Raw genomic sequence first — 24,387 nt, forward strand, 5'->3', positions numbered from 1 at the left:
TTCGATGGGATTGTGTCCTCCGACGTATTCCTTATCTTTGATAGACTCCCATAGCAGTGGCATGCAATTGGAGGTGGGAGTAAGAATGTTATGTATCCCTTTAGGGATGGACCGAATGTAATACAGCCTTGCCAAATCTGGTCTCTTGACTAGTAGAGGAATCCAGGTTGTAAAATTTTGTGAATGTATGTGCGGACGACCATGTGGCAGCCGCACATATGTCTCTGACCGGTACCCCTCTTTGGAGAGCCGAAGAGGCTGCGAAAACCCTGGTTGAATGAGCCCTAAGATTTTGGGGTGGCTCTTTCCCTGCCAGTTTATAACATTCCAGAATGGCCAAAATAATCCACCTGGAAATGGTTTGTTTTGTTATGGGTAGTCCCAACTTGTGACCTGAGTATACTACAAACAGTTGGACGGCTTGCCTGATCCTAGCCATTCTGCTGATGTAAAAGCTGAGAGCTCGCCTTGGGTCTAGCCTATGTAGTCTTTCTTCCTCTTTCCCCGGATGGGGAGGAGGGTAGAACGAAGGTAAGGTAATTTTTTGAGTAATATGAAATTCAGAAACCACCTTTGGGAGGAAATTAGGCTTCACCTGTAGGACAACTTTGTCCTTGTGGAAAATTGTATGTGGGGGTTTACAGGAGAGAGCTTGTAGCTCACTCACCGTCCTAGCAGATGTTAGTGCTACCAATAGGACAGTTTTAAGCGTGAGAAATCTCAGCGAACAAGAGTGAAGTGGTTCGAATGGAGTGCCCATTAGGAAGTTTTAAGACTAAATTTAAGTCCCATAAGGGAACTTGCAATGGTTTTGGAGGATAAACATTAGTTAATCCCTTGAGAAATTGTATCACTAGAGGTAGTTTGAAATAGGATGGTTCCTCCGCATTGCGCTTGAAGATTGAAAGCGCTGCGAGATAGCCTTTTACAGTGCCAACTTGAAGGCCTGAGTTTGCCAAGTAGAGTAGAAAGGAGAACACCGTTGGTGTACCACATGAAAAAGGGTTGATATTCCCTTCTCTACACTAGCTGCAAAATTTGTTCGAACGGCAGCGGTATAAAGACTTTGTTGCTGGCCTTCTGGCCGAAAGCAACACCTCCATGATGTCGTCAGGGAGATCCCAATCCTCGTACCTCACCCTTTCAGAAGCCAAGCGTGAAGGTTGAGGATTCTGATGTCTGGATGGAGAACCTGACCTCCCTTCTGCGAGAGAAGATTCTCTTTGAGCGGAAGACGGATTGGAGGGCAGATGGACATATCTAGAAGGTCCGGGTACCACGCCCTCCTGGCCCAGTCCGGGGCAATTAGGATCATGGTTTTCTGGAATCTTCTCAACCGCCTGATCATTTGAGGAATAACAGGGACTGGTGGAAACGCGTAGAGGAGTGGAAACTCCCAGTCCACAACGAACGCGTCTCCTAGAGCTCCTCTCAGGGTAAAAATTCCCTTGAACAGAACATATCGCACTTCTTGTTGGTGCTTGTGGCGAACAGATCCACCTGAGGGGTTCCCCAAAGGGCGAAGATCTCTTGAAGGACTTCCTGAGCTAGCTCCCACTCGTGGGAGACTGTGCTCTGCTTGCTCAGAGCATTGTTAGGGAGAATTCTCTGTTTAGGCTGAATTTCCTAACCTAGTGAGTCCCCCAGCAGCTTTGCTGGATTTTTGGGGTTTATTTTTTTCTTCTGCCAAGAGTGAGAATCTTTTACCCTCCCTCTTGGGCATGATTTGAGTGTGTTTCTTTGACTCTAGATGTGTTTAATGGGCTATGGGGTCTTTTACTCCATAGGGCTTCATGTGTTTTTGTGATGTGTGTTACACAGGACCCTTAGTGCAGTAACACAGGGGTGTCATAGTGACCCCCCAGTATAGACTCCATACCCTGGCACTGACTACTGTCTCCCAGGGCATGTAAAGTCACCATTGACTTTACTAGTCTTGAATTCTGAACAGAACCAGTACAAACCATCATATTGTGGACATACTGGCTGGGGCAATTCAATTGCCCCGGGATCTGCTAGTCGAGGGGACACATCTCCGTCCCCCCTGATCGGGTTTTGGCTGGTGGCAGTGGATACTACTTTTTATATTCAACCGCAAATATTTCTCTATGGGATTTTCCCATTGTTCGAGGCTACTATCTTTATTTATTTAATTACGATAGCCTCGAACATACCGCCGGTTTATTTAATTAATATTAATTCTCCGGTTGGTATTTTTTGCCAAAACTCGGTTCTAAAATGGCGTTTGTGTTCTCTTCTGTGACTCCAACCCAAGTCGAGCCCTTGTTCCACTTTATGGCGGGCTTATCCACAGAAGCCCTCCAAAGTGGTGCCACTCTGTCTGGGGTACCTAGGAGGGATGGAGGGGGATTTAGGCACCCTGGACTGAGTTGCCTAGACAACTCAAGTCGCACTCCGTCCTGATTGGCCCAAGTGGTGAGCCGGCCAGCTCACCACTTAGCATGTTTGAGTGACAGCTAGGCTGAGTGAATGGGGGTTTTCTGCATAAAAGCAGGGCTTTGGGGACTGGAACTTCAGAAGTCGCCACAGGACCTAAGAATCCGACGAGGGAGAAGCTGAGCCGACCTGCCACGACGACACCACCGGTGGAGCCCTGCTGGACCGTCTCACCACTTTTCCCAAGGATAGAGGAGATCTCCCGCCGGAGAGTCTTCTTCCTTTGACTGGTGGGGATAACCAGTTTCACCGTCTTTTCGCCTTCCCGACGCATCTCGTGGCCGCCTTGACTGTGCCAAGCACTCCGGCAACCGGAATACCACGTTTTACCACGACCGCGAAATAAAGGGTAATACCTTTAACTGGAAAACTCAGCGGCTGGGTTCTTCCCTGGCAGTGCAACGACCTTCATCTTTCCTCCAAATCGAGATCTTCTCTTCCCCTGGACGATGACGAGACTTGCACCCGCTGCCAGGAACAACTGCCACCGCTGGAGGATCCTTCCCACTTAAGGTACCGTGTCCCGCCTGGCTTCCCTTGCCAGCGACTTTACGGGGTAGATTTAGCCCCCGGCTTTCGAACCTGGGTTAGCCTGGGACACCCTGGCTAAACTTTTCTGAGCCTCTCTAAACTCTTTTCGAACTCTCTGCAAGACTTTCTAAGCCTAGTGTAACTGTGTGATCTTGGGAGCATTTGTGCTCTGCTCTCTCTAAGAGTGGGCCCAGCCTATGGACTTTGGCTCACAAGTGACTTTTGCTCTTCTGCCTTGCTAATAGTGTTCCTAAATCCTAGAGTGGTGTATCTTTCCATATTCTGCCTTTTTCCCTCCCTTTTTCATAAACTTATTGGAGTGCCATCTATAGTTAAGCGCTCACCTCTGTATGGAAATAAGTGGTGTTAACTAAGACTTATCTGATAAGGAATAAGGGTTGTATATATTATAATAGTAACTGTGTTTAGAGTGTTTTACAATAAGAGTGCTGGAGTGTTTCAAACAGTGTGTTTTTAAATAAATAATTGTATACTTTGATACCAAAGCTCTGGTCAGTGTTTGCTTGTATTATTGTGTCCGAGTACCTATTGTGTATACTTTGCATACTGCCTAACTCTTCTTGAGGGAAGTCTGACTGCTCAGCCACAGCTACCAGGTAAATCTGGGTGGTACAGACTGCTACCAAGTGGGTTTACTGCTAACACCTGTAGTCCTAAATCTTTTGCAGTGTTCCCAAAGGGAAATGCACAGGTTTCTGCCTAACAAGCGTCCGCTGTCAAGTTCTTCTCTCCGACTAGGTGGACAGCCGATAGAGAAATTCCTTCTCGAATTGCCCAAAACCAGAGCTGCATTGCCTCTCTGCACAGTGGCAGAGACCCTACGGCTCCTCTTTTGTTGAGGTAGTGCATGGCCACCATGTTGTCCGTCATTATCAGGACATTTTACCCCTGTACTGATGGCAGGAAAGCTTTCAGTGCTAGTCTGATCGCTCTCAGCTCCAATAGGTTGATGTGTAGTCTGGACTCCGATGGAGACCAACGACCGCTGATGGTCAAGTCGTTGGCATGAGCTCCCCACCCCGTGAGTGAGGTGTCTGTGACTACTGTTATCTCTGGCCATGGTTGCCAAAACAGTTCTCCTTTCAAGATGTTCTCTGGATAGGCCCACCATAGAAGGTTGCGGGCTACTTTGTCCGGAATCCGGAGGAGATCTGTCATTCTCCCTGAGAATTGCGACCACTGAGTTCTCAGTGCCCACTGAAGAGATCTCATTCTCAGGCGAGCCTCTGGCACAAGGAAGATGCAGGACGCCATGAGGCCTAGCAACCTCAAAAAGTCGAAGGCTGGGAGACGTTGGGCATTTTGAAACTTGTTGACCATCTGCAGAATATCTTGAGCCCTCACCTCTGGTGGCGAGGCTTTTCCCAGGGAAGTGTCCAGGACCGCTCCAATGAACTGGAGTCTCTGTGATGGCATCATCTGTGACTTCTTTAAATTGAGGGAGAAGCCCAGTTTGTGAAGGAAGTGGCAGACATAATCTAGCTGGGTCTGAGCTTGTTCCGCCCTGATCAGCCAATCGTCTAGGTAGGGGTAGACGTGGATCCCTTCCCTCCTTAGACTCGCAGCCACTACCGACATTAGCTTGGTGAAGACCCTCGGGGCAGAGGTCAGCCCAAATGGCAGAACTCTAAATTGATAATGAGAGTCGCCAATTGCGAACCTCAGGTATTTCCTGTGTTTGGGATGGATTGGCACATGGAAATAAGCATCCTGAAGGTCTAGAGATACCGGCCAGTCCTGGAGCTGGAGGGCCTGAAGGATCTGAGAGAGAGTTACCATCTTGAACTTGTCCTTCCTGAGGAACTTGTTCAATTCTCGTAAGTCCATGATGGGTCTCAGTCCTACGTCCTTCTTTGGTATGAGAAAGTAGGGGGAGTACCAGCCCTTGTTCCTGTCCGCTACAGGTACCGGTTCTATGGCACCTTTCTCTAGCAGGTCTATAATTTCCTGCAAGAGGAGCGGATCTGGAACTTTTAGAGAGCTGTTCCCCAGTGGATGACTCTGAGGAATGTGTAGAAAGGGTAGGCAGTAACCCTGGGCAACTGTCTCCAATGCACAAGCATCTGACGTTATAGCCTGCCATTCCGTCAGATGGTGAGTTAACCTGCCCCCTACAGGTGTCTTGTGTGGAAAGACCTCAGAGTGGTTTGGGGGCGGCTGATGCAGATGCCGAGGGTAAAGAGGCACCTGCTGCTGCTGCAGCCTTAGTACCTTTGACCCGTCCACCTCGGGTGGATCTTCTCTGGCCTCTTTGAGCTGGCTGTCCTCTGCCTTTCCCGAATGCGGAATAATAGCGAAAGGACTTTCCTCTCCAGGAGGTTCCTGAGGGGCGAAAAGGAGTTTGGCGGATAGCAGCTCCTAAAGATTTTGCTGCTGCTTTAGATGTCTGCAACTTTTCCAGACTGTCATCACCCTTTTTTCCAAATAATAAAGAGCCGTCAAAGGGCATATTCAAAAGTCTGGCCTGTACATCTGGAGCGAAGCCAGACTTTCACAACCACGCATGCCTGCGGATTGTTGTACTTGCCGCCATGGCCCTGCTAATACTGTCAGCGGAATCGATGCAAGTTTGAAGTGACTCGCACATGGCATCCTTGCCATCTTTAATAATGTTGAGGAAGGCTTCCTTCTCCTCTCCTTCGGGTATGCAGTCAGCTGCTGATGAAGCACACTCCCACAGTGTGTGACTGAACCTGGCGAGCGTACAGGTGGCGTTGATGGACTTCAACGCCATACTACAAGCAGAGAAGACTTTCTTTGCCATAGAATCGTACCTCTTGTCGTCTCTATCCTGTGGGACAGTAGGGTAAGCGGTCCTGCTGCTTGATGAAGTTGCCGCTTGGACCACCAGACTCTCTGGAGTCGGGTGTTTCGATAAGTATTCAGGGTCAGCAGCAGCTACCCTATACTTGGCTGATAATCTTTTGTTGACAGCAGGGATAACTTCAGGAGTTTCCCAGTTAGATGCAATTTTTCTTTGTAAGGCTGTATGGAAGGGGACCACAGGATCCTCCTGTGGACCTTTGTCTAATATGTCTGTCAGGTCATCCTGTTGAAAAACAGGTGAAGGCGCAGACCAACCCATGAATTCAATAATTCTTGCCATCAGGGTTCTATAGGGTGTTTCGGCATGTTCCCTTGGGTCTGGCTTAACAAAATCCACTTCTGGGGAAGTGTCCAGCCCTCTTGCCTCATGTAATGACTCCTGTAGGTCCTTCAACCTTCTTTCCTCAGAGGTGAAATCCTCTGAAACAGGTAGTGTGGTCCTCTGCAACTCAAAGGTTTCCTGGTCAGAATCTTCCCCTTCTTCATAAATTGAAGATAATGCAGGGTACTCTGACCTTTGAAATGGTATAAAACCCATTTCTAAGGCAGAAGGAGCCAAATTCGTCATTATTGGGCGAGAAAACGTCGATGTCGTCGACGCCGATGTGACAGGCTTCGAAGGCGCCGAAAACGGCATCGAGAAAACCAGAAGAGGCCTCGAGGAACTCGAGAGGCTCGGGATCCTACTCAAGGACATCGACGACGGTCTCGGCGTCGTGCCGGAGGCTCTTGGAATCACCGTTGGCTGTGGAGTAGCCGTGGTCTTCTCTTTCATCGGCGTCGACGATGGCGTCAAGTCGATCGGCCAATGCGTAGAAGAATCCTTCGACAACGGCGTCGATGCGACGGTGTGGAAGACGGTGCCTTCTTACCCGATGGCCCCTGGCGCTCTCGGGTGGAATGTTTCGCCGGGTGCTGCGACTCGCAGCGTTTTGATTTTTTGGGTTTTTCACCCAGGGTATCATCCTCAGCTGTCTTCGAGGGGGACGAGGCCGCTTTCTCGAAGACGCTTAACATTTTCTTCCTGAATTCCTCCCACTCAGCCTGAAAGCTGTGTTTTGTGGAGACCCTTTCTGGGGCAACAGAAGACGACGAGGAAGAGGATCTTCGACGTCTCTTCTTTGAGTGTCTTGATCTCGACGAATGGTGGGAGCTACTTCGAGATCTAGAATGGGAATGTTTTCGACGGCGAGGAGACGAATGCCTCGACTCGGCCGAAGAAACTTTCGAGGAGGTTTTGCTTTTTACTGACTTACCTCTCTCGAGCTTCCCCTTACGCTCCTTCAAGGCTTTCGCCGTCATGGACATGCAGTCCTCACACCCCGAACAATGGTGCTCGGCTCCCAAGCACCACAAGCAGATCCTGTGTGGATCCGTCATCGACATTTTTTTACCGCAGTCTCGACATTTTTTTAATCCGGATCGCAGCGTTGTCGGTTCCGATGAAGATGCATCGAGAACGAGTTGATATATTTCAAGTAGATTGTAGATTAGATTATCTGACTGAACTGAGCAACGATGTTCCGAGGCCCCACGAAGCGCGGAAAAACAGAACTGAGCAATGGACGCCGCGCGTGGCTATTTATGGGCACGGTGACGTCGGCGCCGATACCGTGACCGTCGAGGGACATCGACTCGGCGGAAGTCGACGCGCAGCGCCCTCTACAGAAAAGATTTCCGAGGCCAGCAAGCTGGAAACGTATTATCAAAGATAAGGAATACGTCGGAGGACACAATCCCTTCGAAAGAAGTGTTCACAAAAATAACATGACAGGATGTTCAGGCCATTAGCCTCCCTTCACCACGTTTTCAGCACGGAACAAGGCGGTTCACTGGAGCGTAGCACAATCACTGGCTTCTTCGGCATGAGGATACAGTTCAATCACTAGCATCAGGGCCGTCTGTGCCCAAGTCTCTTTATTTCTCAAAGTCTCTCGATTCAGAGGGCCTGATGTACCAAAACAAACAAAAAGTTATTTTCCTCTTACAAGCACTCAATTCAGGTGATTCACTCTTCACCCCGGATCCCTCTCAGCCGTGCTCAGATCCCTTTAATACAACGATCAAGTCTTTGGATCCCCCTTTTCCGGACTCAGATCCCCTTTTACAATGTTCATATAATATTCTTTCTAAGGTGACTCACGGTTCACTCTGGATCCCCCTCAACTGGGTTCAGATCTTTCTTCTTACACAATTAGTCTCCCTCAGCCGGGTTCGGACCAATTTCAGTTAGTATGAACTATCGAAGACATTTGAATGTGCACAGGGTTTAGCTTGACCCGTTGCAGGACCACTTCGATTTCACATTTCCTTTTACATTTGCCACCTCTCGGTGGAATACCTAACAGAAACCTTCGAATGAGCACCCACGTCACTCATACGCTGTTTAATTATTCGCATCACTCGTCACATACGCTTCACACACTGTTCTCTTCAGATTCCTCTATACAATGTTGCCGCTTGCAACCTTGGCTCTAACACAGACCGGTCTGGTATCAGTTTCCCTGACTCACTTGCTATGCCGACTTTACTGGCATTGCTTTGTTTTAGGAGCAGAGGACAGTACCACGGCAGCAAACGCTGCTCGCTGCCTTGGTTATTGACGCGGGAGAGCCTTGGGTACCCCCTACACACAGTGCAGGCTTCTTCAGCTTTAATTACAGGTCTTATGTTTCTTATTCTCAGAGGCTCATGAAAGTAACAGTCTTTCTCTGAAAAGGTCAAGGGCACTTCCCTCCTTGCAACTCTCTCTGGTCTTGCAGTCTTTCTCCTCATATTAAACTGCCATATTGGAACTGCTGTTTCCTTTTGTATTTTGCCTTGCTCAGAGTGTGATTTCATGCTCCGCCTTTTATCTGTGTGGGGAATTGTGATGGAAGTCAGGTGTGTGTAATGATCAGTAATTGCCTGACTCTGCCCGACCATGGTGTTGGGACATGTCAGGTATATGGCTCGGGTGTTGGTCTGTTTTCTCTCACAGTGAGCTGTCCGCGAGAAAGTGTGTGTGTCGGCGGGAAAGGGGTGTGGGGGGATTCAGTTCCTAAGTATCCTACCTGGTAGGATGGGGAAAAGGTGTTACAGGGAAAGGATACCGCGTCTCGCTGACCGGTTCCCCCTTTCACTCGCTGAAGAGCCCTCATCCAGGTGATCCTTCCGCACTGGTCCACCCCCACGGAACTGGATCCAAAAGCTATGGCCGTATGTCCTGGCCACCTGGATGACAGATCCCCAGTTACTAGCGGGTGAGACACCTCCAAGTTTCTCACACCACCCTGCCCAGACACAGCTAATGCAAGAGGGGCTCTGTAGTCGGTGGTCTAGTTTTCAGCATTGAGAATTTAGCTCAATTTTATTATTTGGAATGGTGTACGAGCCTTGAGGCATACATACACTGTTCTTCATCAGTGCCCTGCCAGCATGTGTAGGCATGGAGAGACTATCTGTACCCGTTGGTGTCGAGGTAGGAACGATCAATGCTGACCTCTTCGAAAAAATCTTGAGTATTTTCACTTGAAAGGTATCCCACTATTCGTCAGACAAAGCATCCAATGAGCACATTACCTTTCTGGAGGAGACTGAAGATCTGTTCTCACTCTGGTCCCGTTGAGATCAGCGTTTCCTTTTTGATAGTGTGGACAGCAGAAGAGAAGGAAGAGTGCTGCGATTTGCTCCTGAAGTGGTACCTTTTGTGGTGTTTGTTAGGTATTTTCTTTCAGCCCTTCCTTTCTCCAGAAGGGACATTCTCTGGTGTGGGAAGCTCTGATACCCTCCCATCGGCTGGCAATTAGTTTCTGGATGGGGTCTCCTTAGATGGATAGCATGGCCACATGCTCCCTGAGCACCTTGGGATTCATCACCTGACAAGAACCGCACTCTGAGACCATTTTTTCCATCCCCAAACATCATACACATATCGTCTGGAGGTCGGTAATCAATATCTTTGAAGAGCAGTCCTTGCAGAGTATGAATTCCGATGCCTTGAAAGACATTGTGAAAAAATTAATTCTATGACGCAGAGAAAATGTGCTCTCAGGTCATCCGGCATGGTAAGTACTATTTGTACTGTCAATGCCATCACTTCTGCATTTGCGGAATTAAACACATGACCCGTTCAGCACCAATGCACACGACGCACTGCTAGGAGAAAAATGTCCTGATGCCATCCGTGCCAGAAGAGATTAATCAGAAGATGAGGAACTTGTGGGAGGACATTATCCCTTAAAAACAATAACTACAGTAGGCCCCATTACGAGTTTGGCGGCAGCCCTTAAATGCGGTATAACGATATTACAACCACATTTAAGGGTTGGCCCGATCATGAGTTGGGGGTCCGCTGGAGGTGAAAATCCCATTTAGCGCCCTGTTTTTGGCGCAATTACCACTGGCTGTATTAGCGCATGGTGTTTGTGGCAAAAATACCACATTGGATCCAATGGACCCAATGGGGAATGGGGAATGGGAATTTACTGTTAACGCCCAACCCGTGATCGAGCGCCAACAGCGCCGGACCGGTTGGCGCTAATGCAATTACAGTTGGGCAGTATTACCGCCGGGATACCGCCCAACTCGTGATGAGGCCCAATGAAAGAGTGAAGAATCAGTCTGCTTTATGGTTACTATTATCACCCGATCCCATTTTCATACATTGGTTATTCATTAAAAATATATCATATTGCCACATTTATAGCACCCCTTTTGTGTCTCTCATTGTCCTTTATGTTGTATTTCCTTTGAATTCCTTTGGTTTCAATGGCCATATACTTCATGTCAATCCCTTTTATTAACACTAATTGCTTGTGCAATGATTTTGCGTTGTATTACCAATGTAATGTTTCATTTTTATTTATAACTTCATACACCACTTTGAATCTTCTAAATTGTTAACAAAGCCTTTGTATTTATTCAAGATTTGTTGAGATTAGATTTATAACTATGTTAACTGCTGAATTTAACTTTTTGTTCTCATTCATTATAAATGCTTAATAAAAAAACGTATTTAACAAGAAAAAAATAAAGAAAATGCATCTACAACTTTATTTTTCAGTACTATAAATATTGATATTGCCATGAACAGGTATACACCTTCTCTTTACACCAGATCTGAGTTTGTTTTCGGGGATGGTAGATATTTGGTATATAATGATTGTATATGGAAACATACACCCTAATGGGTGTGATTTATAATCAGTTCTGTTAGGGTGCACTGATTATAAAGGAGTGAACTGTGACGCACAAAATGTGTTATTCACAAGATGCCACATGTCCACACACTGCTGGGCTGCAACGGAGCAACTCCTCTTTCCAAATCTACTTTCCTCTACTTTTAGATATAGCAAGCAAAATATTAATTGGGAAGTGGACTATGCAAGCAAAATAACTGTCCTGGTGAAACAAATCGTTCGATGCATAGTTACAGTCAATTGTATAATATTGGTTCCAAATTCAAACAACTGAAAAACACTTCTATTTTGCATTTATCATGGGAAATTGTACAGAATACACTATGTGAACCATACACCAGACAGAATAGAAGAGGGATAGCCCTAAGAGAAACCGAATAGCACCAACTGAAAGGAGAACAACAAAAATATGCTCCACACAATCTTCTATGGGTGAAGGAAGGACAGATATTGGAATCCCATCCACTGAAAGACACCAAGAACAAAGCCCCCCCCCCCACATATGCCAATGACTCACAAATAAATGTGTAGGTGAAAGTTGTTGTCAAACTTCACAAGATGCAACATAGCGTGAGATTGACTACCACTTTTAGAGGCATTGAGATCCTTTCTACATGCCTGTGATAATAACCTATATCAAACGCCTACCCTTATAGTAAAATGTTTTTCCATGCTGCGCTGCATCATATATTGCAAAATGGAGCATCAGCATAGAGCTAGGGAAAAATCCATACAAGCTCTTTCAGAAGAACTATTCTGCAGTTTCATCCTGTGAAATTTGGAAGTGGGACCCAAGAAAACCTTTGAAAAAGGCACATGTTGTAAAATGCGTTTTTCAAGAGGAACTTGGCTACAGCAGTATGGTGTAGCATTATTTTGGTCGGGCCAACCAGGGTTAAGTATGTCCATATTCTGCAAAATGGAAAGGTCGGGCCACAACAGCAAAATACCACAGGTCTGTGCCCAAGTTTATGGATGTACAGAAAAGAAGTATAAAAAGAAAAGGGAGTGAGAGAAATCTCAAATTTACATAACTCTTACCGCTGATTTCAAATCATAGATCTAATGCAGCATGAATATGAAAATGAAAAATAAACAGAAATTAAAGGTCAACAATACAAGGAAATACAAACAGTTAAGTAATCATGAAAACATATTAAATAAAGAACATACAGGGAAAATAATGAAATATGGGACCCATCTGAACACTTTCAAACATACATCTGTGCACACATACAGTCACACCCACAAACATGTGATTGCATGATGTATGCATTTATTGACCCATTTCTCTTTATTTACATACACCAAACAACCCAAACGTTAACTGCAATGCGTTTCCCACTTGCCCATTAAGTATACTGCATAACTCAATTCAAATCACACGGAGATTGTCAAGAATAAACCAAATGAATTTACATACAGAGCAAATCAAGATCTCAAAATTGCACTTACCCCAAAATATAAATAAAAGAAACACTACTGTTGAAAATGAAATTGATGTGAACTTATTGGACTTAACAGTGTATTACTTAATGAAGGCAGAGAACCCAAAAGAGACCTCACCAAAACAAATTTTCCAAAGCTAGGTGAAAGCTATGGCACAATTTTCAACTATCGAGACAGAGGTGGTGGTGGTCAAAAGTTATCTGTAGGCGTCAAATGTTCCTCTTGATGATGTATGTGTTTTAAATGTGTGTTTTATATTATTCCCCAAGTGCAGTTTTAACCAAGCAGGATTTAAATTATTTGACAAATGAGCCCCCGCGGAAGATGTTCACAGGGAGAGGGAACTCGCTCTGTACTTGATGACTCCTTAGTAGCCATCATTCATACTAAGAATAGTGTGGCTTCAAAAGTCTGTCATCAGACTCATCAGTGTCCCTTGACTAATTATTAAGGTTAGATACTTGTAATGACATCTATAATCTCCAAAGGAGGTTTGGGTACCATACAAGAGAAACCTCACCTATAGAAGAACCTGTTAGATATCTTCGACTAACGGTGGTTCTAATGGATACATTTTTTCCACAGTTGATTATTTACCCCTTAAAATAGCCCAGACACCTAGTTGAGAGCTCAGAAAGGTTTTCAAGGACTGACAGTGCAAGAGGATACCATTTAAGATCCAGGACAACCCCAGCATCTGGCCAAAGTGGTGGCAACCCTATAGCATAAATGGAGTCTACCACCCAAAATCAAAAGTTATCTGGACACGTCCCAACACAGCTACATATACAATACAATGCCTTGGCATATTGCCTAGAGCTCCGGCTATGTGAACCTTGTGTTAAAATGGTATGTTTCCCTGGAGCTGTAGATCCCTCTCATACAATTCTTTATTTTTCTAAATGTCTTGATTGAAATTTTATAAGAAAATTATATTATAAATACCCTCAAACAATAACAGCTGTATCAGAGACAGAGATAGGTATTCAAGTAACCAACTGACAGGGATCAGGGTAGTTACCAGAACAGGGCAGCTAGGAGCCCACACCAGGACCCATTTGTGCAGAAAAAGATGACAGGGTAAGGGTGAGGGAGAAACAAAGTAGTATTTCACTAAGACATTATAGAGTGCTTTATCTACTGAGCACTTTCAACACATGTCATACATACAGTTAATTAAATGCAAATCAAAGAGAATAAATCTGATAAGTTCCATAATTGATAAAACACTATCCCTTTGTTTAGAGTGTCACCATTACCTAGATACAGTCCCCTGCTAAAGGCTTTAATTGCTTTCCCAATGCCCCTACCTTTGTTTAGTAATGGCAATTAAGGCATGACAAAGCCATTTTCCCAACAGGGTAGTGAGAGAGGTTTACCTTGGGAGAGCTCCTAGTATTGTCACAAGAAGTGATTTTGGAATGGAGAAGGATAATACGATGTAAAATTGGTCTGTAACTTCAGACCGAAAGGACAAATCTCATTGCACCGCCGCTACATGTGGCTCATCAAATCACCAACCTTTCTGGGTTTAACACAGTAACTGAATCGTACATTCTGGCTGGTGTTCAATATTGATGGAATATATTTCCCTGGTGCTTAAATCTCAGTACCAGATCGCTTTTCATAGCTGTCGAATTAGAGCAGATTATTTTAAATGTTGTATTACTAATCAACATGTTCATTTCTCCTTCCCATTTTCACTATATAGTACACAAACTGATAGATCAGCAAGAGTTGTAGGTGTTTGCTGCCAATTGAGGGTGAAAGTCAGAGAGAAAATGACAGAATTAAAAGTATTGAAAGGAAAAGCCATGGATTATCACTAAAGATTCAAACAGATCCAGTGTATCTAATTCCATCTCTTTCTTCAAATTTATACTTGAATTTTAACAACTGAAGCTCCCAGGTGAGACCATTCCATATGTCTAGTATTGTAGGATGTTTTAATCGGGTGACATATGCTTCAGGGTGATTTCCTATTTAGCACAAATCAGGCGTGAACAATTTGTATTTATTAAGCAAAGTTCTTTCTATGAACCTGAGACACACCAATTTAACAGTGCAGATTCCCTACATCCTCCCTCCCATTTCGGGCACAAGAAACACAGAGGTTTGCACAGAAAATCTTTTTATTAACAACTAGATATGATCAAAACTAATTTAAAATATACACAAATCATACATTTACATCCTTCCCAATGACATTTCAATGTCAATGGGTATGACAAAGTATAATCAATATGCTGGTAAGGTCAGTTGTCAAAGTTGTATTTAACTTGAATGTACACTTGTTAAAGGATACACATCAACATATGCACATTTGGATTACCTTGACACACATTCACCTTACGTCGAAAGGTGAATGAGGATTCAGGACAAAGCTTTCATTTTCTAGAAAACAAAATTAAATCAGAACATCCCTGCTTAAAATCTCTCTATTTTTCATTTATTGAGAATGAACACCTCCTTCTTAATCAATAGACAGGTCAGTATCCCTAACAGCAGTCTAGTAAACTCAATTTAAAGACAGGCTAATTGGCATTCATGTATGTAAATCACTTGCAAAAAGAAAAATATAGATTTAACATGCATGTTTGCTAGATTCCCTCCATTGGTGTTTCTATTGCAATACTGTATGAAAAATGTATATTTCTCAATCGGCAACGTAAAGTGGCAAAAATAGGTGCCAGCTAAGAACCCTTTCCTGAGTGGTTTAGAGCCAATAACCGGACCTGGCTTTGTAATACAACCAGGTAATGACTCCAATTACATTTTTTTCCTAGGCATGTTCAAAGTGAGCTATTATATGGCTCCCATTCGGTACTTTACACAGAAAAAGAGCCAGGAATCCTGCAGAATACACACAATTTGGGTCTATTTGATCAAATCTATAGTTTCCAAAAGCACTTACACTTCTGAAATATTTACTATTTCCAAGGATGTACAGTCAATGTATATACTTCCCACCCACCTCAGTACTTACACAAATAAAAAGGGCTGGGGATTTAATCTATTCCCCTTTATAGTATAATTCCCCTTAGAAATATATTTCCCCTTGGCATAATACCTACACATGATTTGTTTGGGCTGTCTAACCGACAGGTGAGTACCCCTCTTAAGGACTGGTTCAATTCTCGCCCTTGGTAACATGTAGGCATCAGTCAACAAGATGGTTCAGCTTCCTCCCCACAGCCTGGTTTCACTCCTTCTGCATTGGGCCCATCTGCTTCCAGGAATGCAAGCTATTCTATTCTGCCTCCTGTTGTTGTCAATTTTTCTTTCTATCTTCTACTTTCAGTCAGTTAATTGGTGAGTGTGTGAAGGACTCCCCTTCAATCTCTGTGTTTGGACTTTATAGATTAGAAACCTCTCCCTTTAGAGGTTTGTATCATTCCTGATTACGTGAGGAATCACAGGGACTGAAGGAAACGCATACAGGAGTGGAAATTGCCAGTCCACTACGAACGCGTCCCCTAGAGCTCCTCCTGGAGGAAATTCCCTTGTGCAGTACTGATCGCACTTCCGGTTGACACTGATCATGAACAGATCCACCTGAGGGGTTCCCCAAAGGGTGCCGTTCTCTTGAAAGACTTCCTGGGCTAGTTCCCACTCATGGGAGACGGTGCTCTGCCTGCTCAGAGCATCTGCCACTGTGTTCTGCTCTCTGGCTAGGTGAACTGCCGACAGAGAGATTCCTTCTTGTATTGCCCAAAACCAGACCTGCATTGCCTCTTTGCACAGTGGTAGCCTCCATACGCCTCCTCTCTTGTTGAGGTAGTACATGGCCAGTGTTGTCCGTCATTATCAGGACATTCTTTCCCCGTACAGAGGGCAGGAAAGTCTTCAGCGCTAGTCTGATTGCCCTCAGCTCCAAAAGGTTGATGTGTAGTTTGGACTCCGATGGAGACCAACGACCGCTGATTGTCAGTTCGTTGGTGTGGGCTCCCCACCCAGTGAGTGAGGCGTCCGTCACTACCATTATCTCCGGCTATGGGTGCCAAAAAGATTCTCCCTTGAGAATGTTTTCCTCGCAAGCCCACCAAATTAGGTCTTCAGCAACTCGGCTCGAAACTTGCAATTGATCTGACATATTCCCTAAAAATTGGGACCACTGAGTTCTGAGATCCCATTGAAGGGACCTCATTCTCAATCGGGCCTCTGGCACCAGGAAAATGCAGGACACGATGAGACCGAGCAACCTCAAAAGAATCCAAGGCCGGAAGATGTTGGGCATTCTGGAATTTTACTACCATCTGCTGAATGTGTTGAGCTCTCACCTCGGGAGGCGAGGCTTTTGCCGAGGAAGTATCCAAGACTGCTCCGATGAATAGGAGTCTCTGGAATGGTATCATATGGGACTTCTTGTAATTGAGGGAGAAGCCCAGTCTGTGTAGGGAGTGGCAGGTGATACTGAGATGTTCCTGGGCTTCATCGGGTGGATGAACTCAGATCAACTAGTCATCCAGCCAGGGGTAGACGTGAATCCCCCCCTCTCCTGAGACTTGCTGCCACTACCGCCATCAGCTTGGTGAAAACCCTCGGGCGGAGGTCAGCCCGAATGGCAGAACTCGAAACTGATGATGAGAACCACGAACCTCAGGTACTTTCTGTGCTTGAAATGGATTGGCACATGAAAGTAAGCATCCTGAAGGTCCAATGATGCCAGCCAATCTTGGAGTTGAAGAGCCTGAAGGATTTGGGAAGGGTTACCATCTTGAACTTGTCCTTCCTGAGGAACTTGTTCAAGTTTAAGTCCAAGATGTGTCTCAATCCTCCGTCCTTCTTGGGAATCAGAAAATAACGGGAATACCAACCAGTCCCTCTCCGCAACAGGTACCTGTTCTATTGCACCTTTCTCTAGTAGAATTTCCTGCACAAGGAGCAGATCTGGAATTTTGACAGAGTTGGTTCCTGGTGGATGATCTTGAGGCCTTTTTAGAAAAGTAGGACAGTAACCTTGAGCTACTGTTTCCAGTGCTCAAGCATCTGTAGTAATGCCCCACCATTCGGTCAGATGCTGAGAGATTCTGCCTCCCACCAGGGTCTTGTGGGTCAAGGCCTCAGAGTGGCTTAGAGGTGGCTGCAGCAGCATAAGGGAATCTGCTTTGCCATCTTTGTCCGGCCTGTCCTCTTCCTCTGCAAACTGAGGAATAGAAGCGATAAGAACGACCTCTCCAGGAAGATGACCCTGAATAAGGTTGTTGAGGTCGACGAATGGAGACGCTAAGTGACAGCTGCCGCCTTGAAGGTCTGCACCTTCTCCAGACTCATCTGCCTTGCTGCCGAACAACCTCGAGCCATCGAAGGGGCTGTTGAGCAGCCTGGCCTGCACGTCCGGTGCAAACCCCGACTTTCTCAACCACGCAAATCTGTGCAGTACAGTGCTTGCAGCCATGGATCTGCTAATGCTATCAGCAGTATCCATTCCTTATTGGAGACACTCTCCCATCGCCTCCTTGCCATCCTTAACTAAGTTTAGAAAGCCATGCCTTTCCTCGCCTCCTGGAATATGATCATATGATCAGCCGCCATGCTAACACAGACCCACAGGGTATAAGTAAACCTAGCCAGGGTACAGGTAACATTAGTGGACTTCAGGACGATACTGCCCGAGGTCAAAACCTTTCGAGCTCATGTCTCCACATTTTTATCGTCTCTATCTGGGGGAATTGAGGGATAAGCAGACTGTTTGGTTGAATTAGCAGCCTGGACTACCAAACTCTCAGGCGTAGGATGTTTACTGAGATGTCAGGGTCACTGCTTGAGGGTCTATATTTTCTAGAAAAGTTCCTGTTCACAGCAGGACCAGATTCTGGAGCTTCCCAGTTAGCTACCACCTTTCTCTGAAGGGCCTTATGAAAAGGTAAAATTGGGTCTTTCTGGGGACCCTGGTCCAGGATGTCCATCATGTCATACTGTTTGAAAGTTGGTGAAGCTCTACTCCAACCCATGTATTCAGTGACCCTGTTCATAAGATTTCTATAACCTGAATCAGCATGGTCTGATGGGTCAGATTTAGCAAACTCCAACTCTGGCAACGTATCAAGACCACTAGCAGAGTGGAGTGTGTCACAGAGCTCTTTCATTCTTGACTCGGGGTAAATTAGCTCTTCAGGCACCTCTCTAGTGCCAAACCTCACTCCAAATGGAGAAATGGCCTCACCTGAAGCACTTTCCTCATCACAAATTGAGGACATTGACTTAAGAAAGTCTTTCTTCGGTACAGGTTTGAATATTTTCTCCTGAACCGGTATGTGCTTCGATGGAATCAAAGATTCCGTCGACGGCATCGAAGATGGCTTCGATAAAGGGGTAGATTTATCCTTTGATTTTGGAGTCGCAGCAATTGGCGCCAGTGGCGTCGACAAACTCGTCGAAGGTTTTGACGGTTTTTGCTTCTTCGCCGGTATCGGAGACTGACTCCACTCACGAGTCGATACCCTCAATGCCTTTTTGGCTGGTCGAGTATCTCGAGCCTCCGATTTACAACTTGTCTTCGGCGAAGTCGTTTTTGACATTCCTGAGTCATCCAAAGGAGCGACCGGGGTATGGCTCTTGCGTGACTCTTTTGAGGTGGTCGAGGTCGCATTCTATCTGCATCATCTCTACCCTAAAAGCATTCCATTTAATGGGGGAATCCGACCTAGTTGAGCATCTTATAACCTCTGCAGAGGTATCCGATGACGAAGAGGGAGACCTATGGTGTCTCTTCTTCGCCTTCTTCGAAGAAGACGAAGATTGTCTCGACCAGTTCCTCGACCGGGACCTCTTCTAATGTTTACGCCGAGTGGAGTCCTTTGACTCCCCAGACTTTTTATACTTCCTTGAAGCAGCCTTCGAAGCTTCCCTCCCCACCGCCAGTTTACCTCTGCGTTCCCGGAGAGCTTTTTCAGTCATATACTGACAGGACCCGCAGTCGTCGGTCTGGTGGCCGGAACCCAAACACCAAAGGCAGACACGGTGAGGATCTGTTATTGACATCTTCGCCCCCCAGTCATGACATTTTTAAAATCCCGACTTAGGGGTAGAAGGGTTTGAAGAAGACATTTTTCAGAAGAAAAACAAAGCGCACCGTTATTACTCGAATCGAAGCTACGGAAAAACGGAACTGAAGCCAACTGGCGCTGCACAAGTTACTTATACTACTGGTGACGTCGACATGCCACAGCGGCCTTCGGGGGACATCAACGCCACGACATCGTGCACAGCGCCCTCTGCTGAGAAAATTTTTTCCGAAACAGCAAAGCTGCGAGATACATATATCAAAGATGAGGAATACGTGGGAGGACACAATCCATTCGAAATGTACTATTGGGTTCACTGCTTTATTTGCAGCATGGGAAGTGAATGAAAGCCTGTCTGGCAAAGTAGTAAAAAAAAGTATGGTCAGTCTAAGAACATCAACAGTGTCAACCCCTAATCTTGACTGACTAATTGTCTATAGTCTGAAAGTCCAGGCCCTGTTCTAGAAAGCAAGATTCCTGAGGGACGCTCTCTCAGGATAATGTTTAACAAAGTCATTCACAGTTTTAAGAACTTCAAGTGTCCCTGGGCAGTTCTTTCGTCATGGGGTCCGGTACTTTGAAACCCTGGTTGTACACTCAGTCTGTGTTGTGGCGCATTGCCTCCTTGCAAGGAACGTGGCCAAAGTTGGTAGTAGAACCCCTCATTCCCTCAGAGGTTTGCAGTGGGCAGATACATAGTTCTTCCTCCTGCCTTTGTCTGGAATAACTTGGGTAGGCCTAACCGGCTAATTGAATTTGTCTGGAAAGCATCGTCTCTCCCCAACCTGGGTATTAGCCCATGGGAGCTTGGCTACTGCTGATGGCTTCGTTAATGCCATCCTAGTCAGAACCCCAACATGTCTTTTTGGTATTGCAAGTGAAGGGTATATAGCACCCCTGACTCATTACCGAAAAGTTGCTACTCTACAACTCTTTGATTGGTTCTTGCCAGATGCTGTCCCCAAGTGCTCCACAAACCTCCTGTTTTATCACTGAGTTTCTGTTTGGGTACTGAACTAAAGAGGTATCCTGAAGCAGACCCCTCCAGATCCCTGGATCTGCTCTCAATTGGCCCACCTGGTTTTTATTCTCCAGACCTTGTCCTCGAATTCCTACTCCTCAACTAACACCTGCTTACGCTGTTACTCTGCCACCTCTTTTTCTCACTCATGTTCCTCTTCCTCCTACTCTCCTGTCTCCACCTCCTACTTTTTCTTTTAACTCCTCCCTTACAATCTCCCCTCCTGATGTATCTCTCCACCCCCTTTCTCCCGCTCAGTAACACCAACTCAAAGGAAGGCCATCTTCTCCCCCACATAGATGGTGGAGACCGGCTGTTTTTTATACTGTGGGTAATCAGAGCAATAAGGGCTCTGAGTGGCTGGCCAATTTCTCCCCAATTGTTTAATGTACAAAATAAATCATGGCAAAACTGAAGCGAAAAAGTCATAATCATAACTCAAACTCTTACCACTGATGCTCCAAAGTTTCCCTATGTGGTCCACATGAGTCAACTGGTCAGAGCCTGATGCTGAGCTCAAGAAGAGGAACAGTTCATCTCACAAGAAGACCACACCCCCTTTTTTCTGGCATGTGTGTGTAAATCTGCACTTTTTGTGCATAGGCAATACGCACACATTCTTTATGCAACTTCATGTATGTGACTGCATTTGTGTGACACCTGTCGCATTCATTCACATTAGGCCCAATGGGTGACACATAGGAACAGATGTGACATCACAAGCACATGTTTCTAATTTGCAAATGTACCGATTTGAGCTTCTTATATTTCCTGAACTTTTTTCTGAATTGCATCATTGCAATGGGATGAATGGCCATGCAAATGCATTTTTGGATGATTGCACAACTCATTGTTTTTAAGCATTGGGACAGATACAAACAGCTCAGTAAAGGAAGCCAATGCCTCATGTAAACTATCATCATCATTATTATTATTATTATTATTGGTCCAATAAAATTCTCTTCTCATAACTTGTCATTGCTAACATAACCTAAATACAAACCTCAGCGCTGAGATTTATACAACACTTTCTTCTTAAAAAAAGTATTTATTTGCATTTGGTTAACAACACTTTCATAAATCCAACCCTTTTTTTCAATTAACAAAGGCGCTGGTGTTAGGCAGTATCCTGTGCAGTGCCCTTAGGGACCACTACACACAATTAAGACTACAAGTGGCAATACAAGTTCACCACAATTACTGTGACTCAAGCAAACACTGACTCAAGGTTTCTGGTTGAAAAGTAAAAGTACATTTATTTCTAGACCATCTGTCTGCAAAACACTTCACTTCTATTAAAGTAAAACCACACGTAAAATACACTACACACAACCAATTCTCTTTGTGCAGAACAACTCAAGGTAAGATACCGGGAATACATATGCGATCACTTTTTGACAGTAACGACAGTTCGGTCTTACTAAAGATACGCATATCCGCAGGAAGAAATGTTACCGGAGTTAAAACACACTTAGCACCTGAGTTAACAAAGGAGAGTTGGGGACAAAAATCATAGGCAATACTTTTGTCAAGGCAGACAGAATCAGAGAACACTTTCTGACAAGAAGATAAAAGTCAATAGGCCTGCGCCAGTGTCAAGTGGAACCGGGTTCCTGTTGTCGAGGATCACACAGTCAGATAGTTCACGATTTGAAGATTGCCAGGAGTACTTGGATATTGTCAACAGAGGAAGCAAATGTTATAAGAGGGAAGGAAGACAACGGCAAGCCTTGGATGAGGAGAAAAGGGTTCACCTCGAAGCTGGACACAGTACCTTATTCGTTTGAAGAAGCTGGTGCTACGGCAGTTGTTCCTGGTAGTTTCCTGCAGACTCACGGTTCCTGGAGCTTCAGTCGTGGAGACAAGAAGGACGACGCCTGGAGTGATCTGCACTACCCAAGGATGAGGCCAGCAGCAGCGACGGTGAATAAAAGATGTGCTCCTTAAAAACAGGAGAGGCTCTACAGATGGCTATCCGGACCACTACAGCAGTGTGCAGCGATTTCGACCACGAAGAGGATCCCCTGGCTGTGAAAGATGATCTGTTTGATCCCACCAGGCTGAAGGGAAGAAGACTCCGGACTGGATCTTCTCTTGTCGTTGAAGGGTAGATAGCTCAGGACTGCAGCAGGGCTTCACCGGGACTCGGTAGTTGCAGCAGCCGTCTTCTTCTCCGCTTCTCTTCGGTTCCTTGCAGTTCCAGTGGCGACTCTGACTTCCAGCCCAAGAGTCCTGCCTTTTATGCGAAAATCACCCATTCACACAGCCTGGCTGTCAATCACACAGCAGGGGGGTTGTCCGGCCTGGACAACCACCTTAGCCAACCATGCCAAAGAGCGACTCCACCCCCCCTCACATACAGCCCACCTAGACAGCCAGGCGCCAAGAGGAGGGCGTCTTGGAAGAAGCTCGCCAAAAGACGGTGAACAAAGGAGGAAAACCTGGTTCACGCAAAGAGCATTTGGTCAAGCAGGTTTATGTTCGAGGCTACTATGATAGCCTGGACCAGTACCACGTTTATATAATATAATCACGGTAGAAAAGTTAGGGTAGAAACCACTGCCACCAGCCAAGTCTGAATGTTAAAAGAGCAAAACAAAGCTCAGAGAGGCACAGACAAAAAGGGATAGGAGTTAACCCTTTCCAGTACTCCATGTAAGATGGGGTGTACTGGGTCTGTAGTTTTAAATGACCATGTAAAGTAAATGGCAACTTTACCTGTTTTCTGGGGGACAGTAGTCAGCCCCAGAAAATGGAGTCAGGGGGAAGTCTCAAAGACAACCCGGTGTTACTGCACGGAAGGTGCTGTGTAACACACATAAAGTGGAGTGGTGTCCTCCATAGCCCACGATTACACAAACAGTAAAAATACATATGGCAAAACACATGTTGGAGTGGGAAAAAGGCTCACACTCTTACCAAGTGGAAAGATAAACTCCAGAAATCCAGCAAAGCTGCTGGGGGACTCACTAGGAGAGGGAAATTAGCCATAGAAGGAGAATTCTCCCCAACAGCTGGTCAGCCCCCCCTCCCCCCCCCCGGACAGACCCAAATTGTTCCTCGCACCCCCTGTGCCCCTGGCAGTGTAGGACTGCAACCACTCTCTTTCAGGCTGGGGAATAATCTTCAGCTGAATGAATGCCAACACAGCAACTTTGTACATAGACAGAAGCAACTTTTCTGCCTCATCCAATCCATGTCCGGCAATGGAAAATGGACTGGCAATACAGATTTCACCCTAAGCTAGCAGTACACCAATATTGGTAGTAAGAGGTGGCATGTCTGTAGCTGAACTAAATTGGAGTTATACTTGCAGGAGGCTAACCATCACTGTAGCCACAGTAGTCAGTGGTGGGGAAGAGGTCAATGATGGCAACTGCATGCTCAAAAGAGGAAGCGCGCAATTGTGCTCTTTGCTAGGGGGTAACAAAATAGCCACAGGAATCTGTGGTGCTATCGGTTAGGCCAATGGAGTTGGTGGAATTACATTTTTATTGATATCCCTAAAGGAACCCATCATTACATGTTTGTGATAAAATAATGACATTTATCATAAAGTGACTATTCATGTGGCCTCACTCATTGAGACAGGACTTGGACAGCAGCCAAGGTGTTTGCTTATAATATGACATTTTTTAAGTGATGTCACAGATTGACGTATGTGTTGTAGCATGGAGTAAGGTGAGGTATGAAATTGAGAATGATGCACCATTCCCAGAGGTCAGCATTTGTGGGCCCTAACAAAATAAAGAAATAACTTTGATCCATAAACTTCCATTGGAGAATTTGCAAAGGGAGACCTAAGGTCTGAAACCAGGTTGTGAGGGTTTGGGGAACCTTGAGGAAGGTGCTGACAGACCCACATCCCTATCATGGATTTCTATCGCACTGCTCA

The 24,387-nt window shown here is 45.5% G+C and overlaps 1 protein-coding gene across 3 annotated transcripts in view; it reads right to left on the reverse strand.

Annotated features, from left to right (window-relative positions):
- DYNC2H1 (dynein cytoplasmic 2 heavy chain 1) overlaps nt 1-24,387 on the reverse strand; it is a 3,314,293-nt gene that overhangs the window by 989,153 nt on the left and 2,300,753 nt on the right. For 2 of the 3 annotated variants that reach the window (XM_069639013.1, XM_069639011.1), the window contains exon 64: nt 12,057-12,077. The exons of the other annotated variant lie outside the window; for it this stretch is intronic. In XM_069639013.1, the coding sequence (XP_069495114.1) occupies nt 12,057-12,077 (21 nt within the window). The remainder of the gene's footprint in view (nt 1-12,056; nt 12,078-24,387) is intronic. 3 annotated transcript variants of the gene reach the window in all.

The sequence above is a fragment of the Ambystoma mexicanum genome, chromosome 7q (assembly GCF_040938575.1).
Source record: "Ambystoma mexicanum isolate Mex_15411 chromosome 7q, UKY_AmexF1_1, whole genome shotgun sequence".
NCBI lineage: Eukaryota > Metazoa > Chordata > Amphibia > Caudata > Ambystomatidae > Ambystoma > Ambystoma mexicanum.